The sequence below is a fragment of the Terrapene carolina genome, unplaced genomic scaffold (assembly GCF_002925995.2).
Source record: "Terrapene carolina triunguis isolate 2854851 unplaced genomic scaffold, T_m_triunguis-2.0 Scaffold113, whole genome shotgun sequence".
NCBI classification, from domain to species: Eukaryota; Metazoa; Chordata; order Testudines; family Emydidae; genus Terrapene; species Terrapene triunguis.
This window is the reverse complement of record NW_020664464.1, coordinates 24560328-24574059: the sequence shown is the minus strand read 5'-3', so window position 1 is coordinate 24574059 and position 13732 is coordinate 24560328. Positions and strand designations below refer to the sequence as shown.

General features: G+C 43.2%; 1 protein-coding gene across 1 annotated transcript in view; it reads left to right on the top strand.

Annotated features, from left to right (window-relative positions):
• The first annotated feature begins 1452 nt into the window (after nt 1–1452).
• SEMA4D (semaphorin 4D) overlaps nt 1453–13732 on the top strand; it is a 130153-nt gene continuing 117873 nt past the window's right edge. The window contains exon 1 of the mRNA XM_029911698.1: nt 1453–1573. Coding sequence (XP_029767558.1) covers nt 1453–1573 — 121 coding nt within the window. The remainder of the gene's footprint in view (nt 1574–13732) is intronic.

Genomic DNA, 13732 nt, shown 5'->3' with positions numbered 1-13732 from the left:
TATGTTTTCGAAGAACCACTCTGTATTCTTTTATTTCTCAGCTGTCATAAGATTTTATATCAGCTTTTTGCAGAGGTGCTGAGGTTACAAAAGATGCATGAAATGACATCAGAGTTTCTTGTCAATTCTTATTTGCCCTCAAGCTAATTATAAATGAAAATCTTCTGTGCTGTCAGTCTAAGGTATATGTGATTTGGTAATGTGTTCTGAGGTTTAGACACCATGCAGTCTCCAGTGCATAATTCTTTTGCATCAAGATAATGCAGTGATCATAAATTTCAATGGTGCATACTTTCGCTTAGATCTAATGTATTGATATTAATATATAATGCATCCTGTGGAGGAGGACTGTACCTGCCCTAGCACGTGAATGGATTATGTCAGTGGTTCTCAACCAGAGGTCTGGGGCCCACTGGGGGGCCGCGAGCAGGTTTCAGGGGGTCCGCCCAGCAGACCAGGCAATAGACTTGTTGGGGCCCTGGGCAGAAAGCCCAAGCTCTGCCACCTGGGGCAGTGTAGACATATCCTTAGTGTCCAGCAGAGCTGAAAAGCTCATTCTTTGTGAAAGGAGCCATTTTCTTTCCTGCCCACCTAAAATAACTATTATGGCTTTAGTTGTTCTTAAAAAACAAAGCAACTCAGAAAACACTGTTCTAAACTTACCTTTTGACTGTGTACAGCTTTCTGCAACCATGTTTTGGAGCAGATCCTTAATCACTCTGCTAAACCTGAGCAAACAAACTTTACATAGGTTTGCCCTGTGAGAGCCAGACTTCTCTGCTTCAGGCAAATAGCCACTACTGAGGCTCAATAGCCACTATTGAGGCCCTAGCTTATTCAACACCTGTTTCCCCCCTCCCCCCACCAAGTGAGGCATTCTGACCAGACAATGTGTAGTGGTGAATTGATTACTCGCTTGCCTTCAAATCTTCCAATGCATTGCTGCAGGTACAGGAATCAGAGTGCACTCCTCTGATACCTGCAGGCAGTTCAGAGTATCTCTCTGCAGGTTCATAATTTGCTAACCCCACAAAGTGGAACCCACTGTGTTTAGGGTCCTCCTTTGATGCAGGGGATGTGGCAGGGGCACAGTTTTGCCGTTGAAGTGCTACAAGGGGTTTCTGCTGTTGCCATAGTTGGTTTGTTCTCATTCAAGGTCCTCTCTACTAGGGATGTAAATATCGGTTAAAAAAGTGAATCGGTTAAACTATTATAATTATATTGTTTAACTGGTTAACCTTTAACTGAGGTCACTCCAGCGGGCCAGCGCCGGGAGGCAGGGGCTGAGGTCCTGCTGGCCCAGCACGGCCGGGGCTGGAGCCGCTCCAGCCTGCCATGGCCGGGGTTCTGTCGTCCGGCCAGCCTGCTGGGGCCGGGGTCCCGCCCGTCCATCGCAGACGAGACTGGGGTCCTGCCTGCCCGCCCAGTGTGGCTGTGGCTGCTCTGGCGCGAATGGGATTGGAGTCCCGCCTGCCCGGCGTGGACGGGGTCCTGCCGACCCAGCTGGGGCTGCTCTGGCTGGCCTCGTGCGGCCGGCCTGCCACCGGGGTAAATGGTGAAGGTCCGGTTAATGGTAAGCCTAATGCTTACCATTTAACCTTTTACATCCCTACTCTCTACACTGCATTTACTAACCATGGCTCCAATTCTGCAACTGCATCCACACAGGTGGATCTCTGTGCAGAATAATGCTGAAGTCAATGGGTTTCATGCAGGGGCAGCAGGGATATGCTTGCACAGACACAGCTGCAAAATCAGACCTTAAGTTGAATGTGTGTTGACTTTGCCAAATTGTTTCAGTTAAAAAAACCAACCAAAAAAACCCCTACACATTTAAAAAAAAAAATCAAAATGTTTTGTTTTGACAATTTCAAAATAAAATATTTTGATTTTTCAATTCAAAAAGGCTGTTTTTAGATTTCCTTCAATTTTATTTAAAATAATCTAAAAAAGCTTCAAAACGAAACAAAACATTTAGTTTCAGGTCAAACAAAACATTTCATTTGATCCAATTTTAAGAACTGCCAGCAAACAGAAAAATCAGTTATTCACACAGGTCTAGTTAGGTGTCAAATTGGGCATTTAAAAGTTAACACAAAATCAGTGTTTACTTTGGAAAATTGTGGCCTTGCTATAGAAAAAATCTAAATTGCTGAGTGGAACAGCAGAATGTAGTGTAAACATCAAGACTCCACTATTCTTTTGATTTTATTTATTTATTTTTTTATGATGGGCCAGGAGTTGTGGAACGAGAGGCCTAACAGGCCTAATGATCTAGGGGTCCCCGAGCCCAGTCTTTAGCCTGAACCAGGACGTTTAGCCCCACAGCCTGAGACCCATGAGCCTGTCAGCTGACATGGGCCAACTGCAAGTGTCTTATTGCAGTGTAGACATACCCTAAGGATTCAAGGGAAGATTTGCGTGGAGACTTACTTTCATTTAGCCAACTCTGTTGCTGCTTTCTGTTTCCTAGTAATAGATGGGTCACTTCAAAAATGTTTAAGCAACTATTTTATTATATAGACGTCCGTGAACAGTAATAATACGTTGTATGAGTACAACTGCCCTCTGCCAAAGAAGAATGGCTTTAAACTTTTTCTGGGGCTTTTTATGGGCCCTGCCATTAAGACTGCCTGAGAGTTGCGTGAATCAGCGAATCCCCTGGATGCCCTGGCCCTGTCATTGCCATTTCCCTAAGGAGCCCTCCCCAGTTGCCATAGCACAAACCTTTTTACACTGGCTTCTCTGTGTGAATCTTATGAGGGAAGACTGTGGAGACATGGTCAGTAGGTACCAACTGCATGGAGCCACTTGGCCATGATGTGAGGTTGCAGTGGGCTGCATGTGCTCTCTTTGCTCTGCTCCTTTCAGCTCTCTCACATACCACTTGCACAATCCCTGTTTACTTGAACGTTTGTTGTAGTAAGAATTTTTGTCTTACAAGTTTCACTATAGTGAGGATTGCAAAGTAGAATACAGCTTGTATTTTGTTACAAATGTTAGTGAAAATAATGAGTTCTTTGAATTACATGCAGTGTTGAAATAGTCTACTTGTATTAAAGCCAAGAGTTAATTACTGTAAGATCTAAGACGTGCCGTACATAGTCTGCAGAAAGTGCTGTGTAGATCAACAGATATGCATTGACTCTAGGAAATACTTTAATCAAAGAGAGTCTTTTTCTTGTTTAGATCAATGAGAATGGAGCTGCCATAAGAGAATTACTCTGGAATATTATTTAAATTAGGGATGTAAATATTGGTTAAAAAAGTTAGCCGGTTAAACGATTAAAATTATATCATTTCACTGGTTAATCGTTAACTGAGGTCACTCCGGTGGGCCAGCGCCAGGCAGTAGGGGCTGTGGGCCAGGGCTGTGGTCCTGTCTGCCCGCTGCGGACGGGATTGGGGTTGGGGCCACTACAGTGCGGCTGTGGCTGGGGTCCCACCTGCCTGTTGCCGATGGGGTCCCGCCGGCCACCGGAGTTAACAGTTAGGCTCAACGTTAACTGGACCTTAACACTTACTGGTTAACCGTTTAAGCTTTTATAGCCCTAATTTAAATTCTGTACTATTCATAGATCTCTTATGATTTGTTCGTTGGCTTTAGAAAGTAAGAAATTCCAAGAAGCAGTTGTTGTCGTTGCTTTTTTTGTCTAATGTAGGAAAATGAAACATTTTCTGATGAAAGAATACAGAGTATTTCAAATGTTCAAGGAAAATATCCTTTTTTCAACAGTATTTGTTGGGCAAAGACATATTGAAATAAGAAGTGACAGTGACGGAGAGCAGTATTTATCAAAGTTGACTGACGTAATTTATACACTGAGACTTAAATGTAGATCATTATAAGAACCAAAATTTTCTGTGATTTACGTGAGTCTAAAGGGGATTTTTCAAGGTGCAAGGTCACTCGTGTTATTTGTAAACTTACAAGGTTTTTTCTAGTTTTAAATTAAACCTTAATTACTTATTCATGTGACTGATTTCATATTTCATGATTCATTTTTAGAGAATGCAAGAAGTAGTAAATGCATAAGACGATACATAATGATGAGATGGTGCCATAAAGGAAAGAGATATGGATTTGTGTTCTATTTTGTTACTTTGTAGACTCATGGATTTCAAGGCCAGAAGAGACCACTGTGATCATGTACTCTGAGCTCTTGTATAACGCAGGACATAGAACTTCCCCAAAATAATTCCTAGAGCAGATCTTTTAGAGACATCTGATTTTGATTTAAAAATTGGCAGTGTTGGAGAATCCACCTTGGTATGTAATGTTATGGTGTAATCAATTACCTTTACGGTATTGTTACACATATATACACACACACATAATTCTATTTGTGTTTCACATTCAGGTCTTCTCCATCTTAGAAAACTCTAGAAAGTTGTCTGTGTTCAGGGTGGAAAAAAAAATCCCACCTATACTTCTGCCAGCTTCAGCTGCACTGAACTTCCAGTATTTTTACCACCATTATGGAGTCCCATTTATATAAAAATCTCTACTATGGCTACCACCAGAAGAGCTGCGCTGAGAGTGAATTGAATGTCTATTTTCTTAGAGTAAATAAGCACTGTAATGACTGGAGACTAGTGACATGACATCTCAAGAGTAAAAGCAGAGCGGGGAATGGATTTTTAGTCAAATTGCTTAAAACATGGTGGCCTTTGTTCTTAACACCTATTTAACTTCAGTGTCTGATTAACGTTTTGGAGAAAGTCTCTTAAAATTATCAAAGTTTATACCCCTTCATTTAAGCTGTGCCAGGGCACATTAAACATGCTTTGAGACAACTGTAAACCCAAAGGAAACCAGACTTGGCATTTTTGATATTTCTGCGGGGAGTGGGTAGAGAGAAGAAAATTAAAGCTTAAAAAAATCCCACCTTAAAACCCTGCTTCTTCCAGCCTATAGAAGAAAGAATGGTCACAAGCCTAATTAAAAAAAGATCCTTTTTCACATTTAAACATTCGTGTCCATTTCTCTACTTGTCTTTCAGAAGTTTCCACTGAACTTGTAAAGTATCACTTTCACATTTTATTCTACAGCAAAATTAATAACACCAAGTTTGCAAGCAAGAGGGGGACAGTGTCTCGCTCATACGCACGCCCAGCCCTGCCTCCCGATCCATATGTGGGCGGGCAGGCTCAGCCTGGCGGATTCAACTGTGGAGCAGCTTAGTGTGGGGTGGAAGGGTTCTGTGTGGGACAGTCTGGCTGCCGGTGGCTCGGCAGAGTGTCCAGGTGTGGAGGGGATCTGGATGCACAGGGGCTCATCGTGGGGTTCTGGGTGCAGGGGAAATGGGACTCTGCAGCGGGGTCCAGGTGAAGGTGGATGGGGCTTGGTGGGGAGGTCCAGGTGCTGGGGGAGTGGGGTGTGGTGGGGTGGAGGTCCAGATGTGGGGAGCTCATCAGAGTGGACCAGGTGCAGGGGAGTTTTATTGTGGGGGGGCTCAGTAGCGGGTGATCTGGGTGCAGGGGTTGGGGGTCTGGATGAAGCGGGGTGGGCTCAGCAGGTGTGGGGGTCCAGATGCAGGGGGGTTCTGGATTTAGGGGGTGAGGCTCGGTATGGTGGGAGTTTACTTGCAGGAGGCTCGGGAGTGTGGGATCTAGGTGTAGAGGGGCAGTCTGGGTATTGGCAGTTGTGGATTAGCTACTGGGCCAAAGGGGCCCATGTCCTGACGCGCTCCATCCTGCCCATGGGTGCTCCTGCCGGGGAGCGGGTTTTGCCGTGATCTGTCTGCCCGGGAAGTGGGGTTGGGGTCCTGGGGCTTGCCCCACTCCACCCAGCACTCTCACTGGGAAGCCTGTGCCCCGACCCTGCTCCCCGGCAGGAGTGCCAGGGGAGGGGTGGGGGGGACTGTAGGCAGAAGTGGGTGGGGACGGGCCCCCACATGCTCTGGCCCAAGGCCCTACGAAACAGTAAGATGCCTCTGGGTATGGGAGGGGGGTCCAGATGCACAGGGGTTGGTGGACAGGGGAGCAGCTCCCCATACAGCGACCCCTTCCCTGCAGCTGAGGAGCGATGGGGGCAAGAAGCAGATGGGGTGTGTGCGGAGCTTCCTGCAGCTGGGGAGATTTCTGGGTGTGGGTCTGACCCAGCTACTCCTTGCAGGGGGAAAAGTCTTGTTGTCCTCCCTTGTCCTCAGCCCAACCAGGACTAGCAGCTGAGCCCAGCACAGGGTAGGAGCTGCCAGCTGGGGCATCCCAGCCCGGTCCTCACCGCAGTGATTTACCTCTCCTCTAGCTGCTCTGGGCACCCGAAAGTAGGCACCTGTGCTGCTGAGGAAGGGTGCCTGACTGCTCTTGTGGCTTCCCTTTGCTTCCCCATCATTTTCTGTGAGGAAGCAAAGAAATGTCCGGGGAATGTGAATTCTGCACACACACAGTGGTGTAGAATTCTCCCAGGAGTAATTGGCTGAGCTGGCGAAGGCCTTACACTTGGCAGCATTTCTCCATTTGTCTGTCTGTAACCTGATAATTGTTGAATGCTGCATCCAACCAATTCCAAAATGTAGGGAAAGATCTAGATATCAGTGACCACAACCCTGTTGATTTTAGGGAAAACCAAAAGTGGGAGCATATGAAGTCCCTCCCAGCCAGTTCTTTAGCAAAGCTGCAGCTTCAAGCACTTCTACCATAATCTGTAGATCTCACAACTGGTTTAATGCCTTCCAGCATAAGAGTACTCCTCTTTCATCTCTGCCTATCCTCCCAATATAGTTTAACATGTTGACACTTGGAATAACTTATCTACCAGACAGAAAAAAGAATAGTGGTGGGAGAAAGTACCATGGGGGTGGGGAGGAATAGGGGCATGCCTCCCTGGCATGGGAGGCAAAATGGGGGACTCTGGTATAAGGGAGAGGGACCTACAGAACCTTTTGCATTGAGGGAAGGGGGCATGCACACAGGGACTTGGGGATGGGGAGGGGGAAATGAAAGGATGGAAGGATCCCCTGATGTGTGCAATAACCTTAGCCTACAGAAGCTAGGAAATGTGTGACCCTGATGTAGGAGCATGGCTGCCCCCATAGTGGTCTCTGCTGGCAAAGTGGCACTGCAGCATTCCTTACCTCAATTTCCCTCTCCAAAGTAGGTCTCTTAAGCTCTCCTTACACCTGTCTGTGCTAGAGATTGGCTTAGCTCTCTGGCTAACTCCCAAACAAACACAACCTCTTCCAGCAAAAGTCCAAACTAAAAAAGTCCAAACAAATAAAAAAGGTTCCTTTATTCTTTAGGGCTTCTCTGCAACCCACCTTCTGGCTCCTGTTCCCATACCTGTCCTCACAACCTACAAGTTGGTTCCCCTGAGTACCATTCTCAGATGCTGGCTTAGGGCCTTCTGCAGGAATCTGCCCACTCCCAGACTGATCCGTCTCAGGTCTTTTATAAGCTATCACCTGTGCCTCCTTAGTGGACCCTCTCAGTCTGGGAAGCAGCTAATTAATTATGAGACAGGTCTGGCTGGCCCTATCTCCCTATAAGGGGCCAGTCACTTGGCCATGATGTGAAGTTGCAGAGTTAGGCACCTAGGTTCCCTATACAATGCACGGGGGGAGAGAAGCGTCCTAGACTGCAGTCCACAAAAGCCAGCATGCTTGGTGAGGAACCAATGGGAGATGCTGGTGAGAGAGCTCTGTCCTAAGCCCTGGAGATAGGTGCCTAAGCCTGGGCTGCAGATCTCTGCTTAGCAATCCAAAAACGCTAATCTGTCTCCTGGAGTCATGCTGTATAGGTGACTAAGTAGTGTCTTGGAGGAGTGAGATCCACATAAGTGGGGAGAAGAGGAGGCGGTGAACGGGGACTGAACCTTGGGTCTCCCACCTCCCACATGGGTGCCCTAACCACTGGTCTGTCGAGTCTTTCTCTCTGGCCCAGTGACTATTCCACTGTGGATAAATATTTAAATGGTCACTGGGCCAGAAAGAGAGAGTGAGAGAGAATGCCTCTGTAGTCCAGTGATTAGGGCACTCTTCTGCCCCAGAGCCCAGTCCCACTGGAGCAGTGGCTCTTTTACTACTGTATTTTTCCACAGCTGGGTCAAGCCTGAAGTTGGTGCAGCTGCTTAGTCCCAAATAAATTGTGTGCACAGCAGGAGTTTGATGTTCCTGGGCACTGATGCTGCCTGATAAGCCCATGAATTCTCCTCTGCTGGTTGTGAGGGTCACAGAAGTAGCAGGGGAGAAAAAAACCCATGAAAAACATGATTAAAATAGGGAGGGAAAAATCAAAAGTATTTAAGGGCAGACCTCAATGTGCCTTCTGTTTTTGCATATACTAGTCACTTACATGCAGGTATTTTGTTTGCACAAATAATTGAATTTGCACATGCAAAATCCAGTTGTGTATGACTTCCCTGAACAAATGGTGCTGTGTGAATTCTGACTCACAGAAAGTGTGCATGCACAAGTATATTTTTGAAAAATTGTCCCTATTATAATTCCCATTGAAAGAGACTGAAAATGTTTTATAGCTATTGGTGTGTGTTAGAATAACAATGCATGATGCAGCACAGGGGTTCAGAGATGTAAAAGGTCTTTGACAGATTTATATTTGCATTCTTTCCCTTTCTGGTTGTCGTGCATGATTCTTTAGGAATAGGATTATAAAGGAGCTGGACTGGGACTTAGTTGATGTATCAGAGCTTATGTATGTTTGTTTGTTTATTCATTTATGCATAATACATGGCTAAATTCAGAGTTGGTCTAAAAAACCCAGCTTTGATATGCTGCAGATTGAACTAGCCATTTTTTACTTTATTTAGTCTAAAATAAAAATAAGGGACTGTGCAAAGAATACACAGTAAGTACGTAAATCTGGAAATTGACCTTGTTATAGCATACTTTATTGTGACTTTCTCTGTGATGAGTCCTATTTTATGATGATGGGCAGAGAAAAACCAGTATGTAACAATGTGTCTCAGTGCTAAGTATGGAACTCTCCAAGTCATCTACATATGGGTGAAGCTAGTTTGTTCTTTGGGATTCTGATTGCTCATTCACAGGATCAAACTGTAAATAATATAAAACCTAAAAGTGATGCAGTATTACAGTACTGTATATTACAGTATTCATATTTATACTTATTCATAGGAATGCATGGTAACGTGCTCCTACATCTTTGCATAAGTGTTCTAATTTGTTCAAATCCCATTTGTTTAATCATACCGTAGTGATTAAAAAAAGGCTCTCAGTTCACCACAAGCAAAAACATGCCTGAAATCCTAAGACAAATCTGGATAAGATGACACTCTGCTCCCTGACCTGATACTTGATTTCTAAACAAAACATGATATAACAAAATAAAAATGGTAGATGATTTATATTTTTGAACCCCCATTTCTCCCCCAAACCATTTGCTAATTTGCCTTTCCAGAAAAATGTAATAAAATCAGCTTATAAAGTTTCAGATGGATCATTTTTTATAGTGAAGCTGGAGCTGCAGCAGGAGTGTTTAAATAGGGTTTATATTTCCCAATAACTATATGGAGAAACAAGCATCTTTTAGTTTGTTAAAGTATAGTAGTTTCATGAGCAGTGAGGTTACATCTTTTAAAAATCTTTCCCTATGTAACAGATAACTTATTTATAAATTCTGAAATAATTTCTTCATGAAAATAGACTAGTCAGTTTCTAGTGAGTTCACTTTCAGATTCTCATGCTCTAAGAGCAATCAATCAATATAGATAAACCCAAATAATGTTAAAATAGATGTTGACAAACTATTGGAAGGCTGACTTGCTATCGAAATGGAAAAAGATACTGCTTTTGCTCTCTGAATAAATGGAAGCCCTGAAAGCTCTAAGGTTTAGTAAATTAATTTTTTAAAATTGAATGAGTAACTAAAACAAAATAAAGAAGTAAAATAGCATTTGATAGTACATTTCAGTGTAGAATAACCACATGGCTTTCATCTGCAATTAATTCACACTTCAGAGGAAATAAAAATATTATAACATTGCATAGAAAGTTAAATATAGCTACCTGAAAGTTTATATGTGTGTGTGTGTGTGTGTGTGTGTGTGTGTGTGTATTTGGATTAAAATGGTAAACACCTTTTAAAATCAATACAAATATTGTCTGTGACAATACAAATATTGTCTCGCTGGCCAGATGCTGAAGCAGATAGGTATTAAATTACAGCACAATGATGTTTAGGGACTTCAGCAGAGTGTATCACTTCAAAGGCAACTTTAAACAAGTATTTATGTGGCATACACTAAGTAATTACCTCTAGTATTGGCAGTCTGCTGGCAAATAAAGTTATGTTATGGTGCACTTAGAAACTTCATTTGAAAGTCTAATCTTTACATTCTTCAACTGAAGAACAATGTCAAATTCATCGTTCGTTTGTGCTAAATGTCAGGTGTCTGCTTAATTACATCTTGGATTGGAAGTATGTGAGTGTGGTTGATTCCTAGTGTACTGGATACTGTGGATGACTGATGGACATGGGTACAGGGGAACTTTCAAGCTCTTCCTTTGCGTCTGGTCTTGCCACTGTTGGCTAGGCCAGGCTTGTTTGCTTCAGTAGCTAGGTTCTTGTTTCATAGGAGGCCCTTTTGGTACTTTCTTCTGTGGTCACTATTTTGGAGCCAGATGTTGGTTAAATCTGTTTTTTTGGCTAGAGGTAGTTGAAAATTTTGGACAAAAAAAGGGACATATTTTTCACAATAAATTCTGTGAAAAATTCATTTCATTTTCTGACTGTGACCCAGGACCCTTTTTGTGCCAACTGGCAGAGGGCATGGGGTGGGGGTGGAGGGGCACAGATTTCATAGAGATCTCCTTGGTCAAATATGTGCACAATAATTCACCAAAGGGTGCATGTGAGGTCTCTACTGAGAGCCAATAGTCCACTGGTCATCATAATCATTGCAAAATGTATGTATGGATAATATTTAAGGAGTTCTGTATCTATACTGGAAATTATGTTTTCAAAGCCTTGGCATTAAGGCAGGTAAACGGGGTGATATGACTCAGACTGGTTCTTTCCAGGCAGTAGATGCTTTTCTCCTTGGCTGGGCATTTTGTATTGTCTGTTTAACAATATAGGTCAGTTTGTATTTGGAGCCAAAATGCTCATTAAGAGATTGTGAAATCTTCAAGAGAGGAAATTTACAGGAAGAAATAAAAGTGTGAGGGGATCCAGTTTATGAATGAAGATGACAGATTGATGGAGTATGGGGGAGAGGTACCCCAGTGAATCTTTCCACTGAAGAGGTAAAAGGACAGTGTGACTTGTCTCACAAATGGAAGATCACAGCTAAACCTGGCTGTAATGTGCTGTAAGGATTTTGGACTGTAAGTGGGCTTTTGCTCTGTAAGACCTTGCAGTAATTAAGTAAGTAATCCTAGAATGCATGTTATGTTTTATATGTAACCATTTTATTTCCAGTACTTCTACTTGCTTTCACTAGAATCTCTACTCTTTGTCAAATACACTTTTTCTTGTTTTACTGTAAACATTATTAATTGCAGCGTGTTAAGGGGATCTGGAATCTGAGGTGTAACAGGTAAGCTGAAGGGTCTGTTCCTTTGGGAGCAGTGAATCTGTAAATACTGAGTGTCCTGAGACTGGGACAGGGCCTGGACAGTCCAGGGGGATGCCTGGAGGGCTCAGGGGTTTGAGCGGCCCTATCGTTACAGTGGAGCCTGCGTAGGCTGAGCTCAGAGCTTGTGTTGCCTGCGGCCAGTGAAGTTGGGGAGCTGAGCCACGGCAGGCGCAGACAACACTTCCTCACACTAAGCATAGGTGGTAGGTGCCCCCTGGGAAGCGTCACACTGACTATCTCTGGCCATTCAGGGATTGTGAGTAAATCTTTCATCCCTTCTTTAAGGATTTGAAAACTTTCTTTGGGCCAGGACATTTTCCTCAAAAGTGGGATTAGGCTATTTAATGTCTATTATCTCCAAAGTATTATATAATTTCCAGCGTCTCGCAGGAAAGACTGTTGAATCTCCATTTTTATATCAACTATTTTCTATGTGTCACAAATGTAGCAGTATGTTGTCTTAATTAGCAGTATTTTAACTTTTCAGTAGGAATTCCTATATTTGTCACCCGTCCTAGATTTGTGTTTCAGCCTTTCTCCTTATATGTTGCCTTAGTTCCAATGCTTCCTTCTCCACTTGGATCTTTTCTGACTTCTTACAGTTTTCTAACTTTACCTATATCTCTTCTGATGGTTCACATCTTTCTGACTACTTGCATTCTCCCATTCTCCTGAAGAGAATGGTGTAGGAGGGAAGGCTCCAGGCTCTTGCTAGCCTAATTTTAATAAATCCTCAAATTGCTAATAAGGGTTGCCACTCTTGTTTTGTCCAGTTCGTCCAGATTTGCATTGGTTTGGAAGAAAACAATTAAAGGAACATAAACAAGGACCAGGTGGACAGTTGGAGTTCTTTGCTGGTATAGATATACTGAACCAGTAAATGCTCCTAGAATTTATGCAGCGTTTACTGGCAAAACTGTATGTACTTTTGTTATGCTCATACAAAGCACACGGGATCTTTTCAGAGGGAAAAGGCAAATACGCCGTATTTATTGAAAATACAACAGTTAGCATATGCTTTTCAGTCTCTCTCTCACACACACACACGCGCATCCTGCCAGTTGATGTTTATAGTTACCAGTCTGCTGTAGCTCGAGTCAATCTAATGGCCAGTTAGATTGAGCACGAGTGAGGAGCTGGGCTCTGTCGGTTGCGATCCGATGCTCTGAGGCTTTGCAGGACTGAACGCAGAGTTCCATGGCAAAACACCCCAGCTTTATAGTTGTAAGTTCCCATTTGAGTCCATGCATTTTGCAATGTCATCCTGTAATCATTAGTCCTTAAGTGGTGTTATCATTTGATGGTTATTGTTGGGCTTCCCATCGTTATCTCTTATTTGTTGTCTCGCTTTTGGGGGTGCCTGCCTCACCTCTGAGGTTGTCAATGCTGCTAACATGTTTGGCATGGGATACAATGGATGTTTTCTGATTGTCTCCTGGTCTTTCCAAGTCTCTCACTTTTTCTTGACCATCTGGACATTTGTGATGGGTTTCACACCTTATCTTTTCCTGATGCATGCATTCCTCATTCACACAAACAATCTCTTACAGAAACCTTCAAAGGTATACAGACAGCAGTATTTTATATTCAGCAGAATACATTGTAAATCAAGCCTTGCTAAACCTTATAAATAAAACAATTCACATTGGGGCTTCAGGCCCTCAACGTTCTTCTAATCTATTTATCATAGACACAATACAAAATCCTGTCTCTTACTAACTAAACTTTATAACAGGTCCTAGTTGTAATGTATATTGGAAACAGGATCCCAGTCTCAGATGGTCATTCCTTTCTGTTGTTCAAAAAGGGTGGCTGGCAGAATGAAATCAAAGTTTACATCAATTCTTATAGTACAATTAGTACAATTATAAAATCCTGCTCCTACACTTTAGGGGTTTTTGGTGGCATAGCTATGTCAGTCACAAATCACATCTCATTGCACCCCTGACCAATTTTACACTTGCCAGCAAACATTTATAGTGTAGAGCTGGACAAAGTCAAATAGCCTTTGTTCACAGGCCTCTGCTTACTCACAGTCTTTCAATATATGTTTGATGACAGAGGTCAGTTGACTCTGCCAATTTTAACCCTTTGGCCCCTGAAAGCAGGGCAATTGTTTCTCTATGTGCTAGTACAGTATTTGGTTTGCAAACACTGCAGGGGGAATACTTG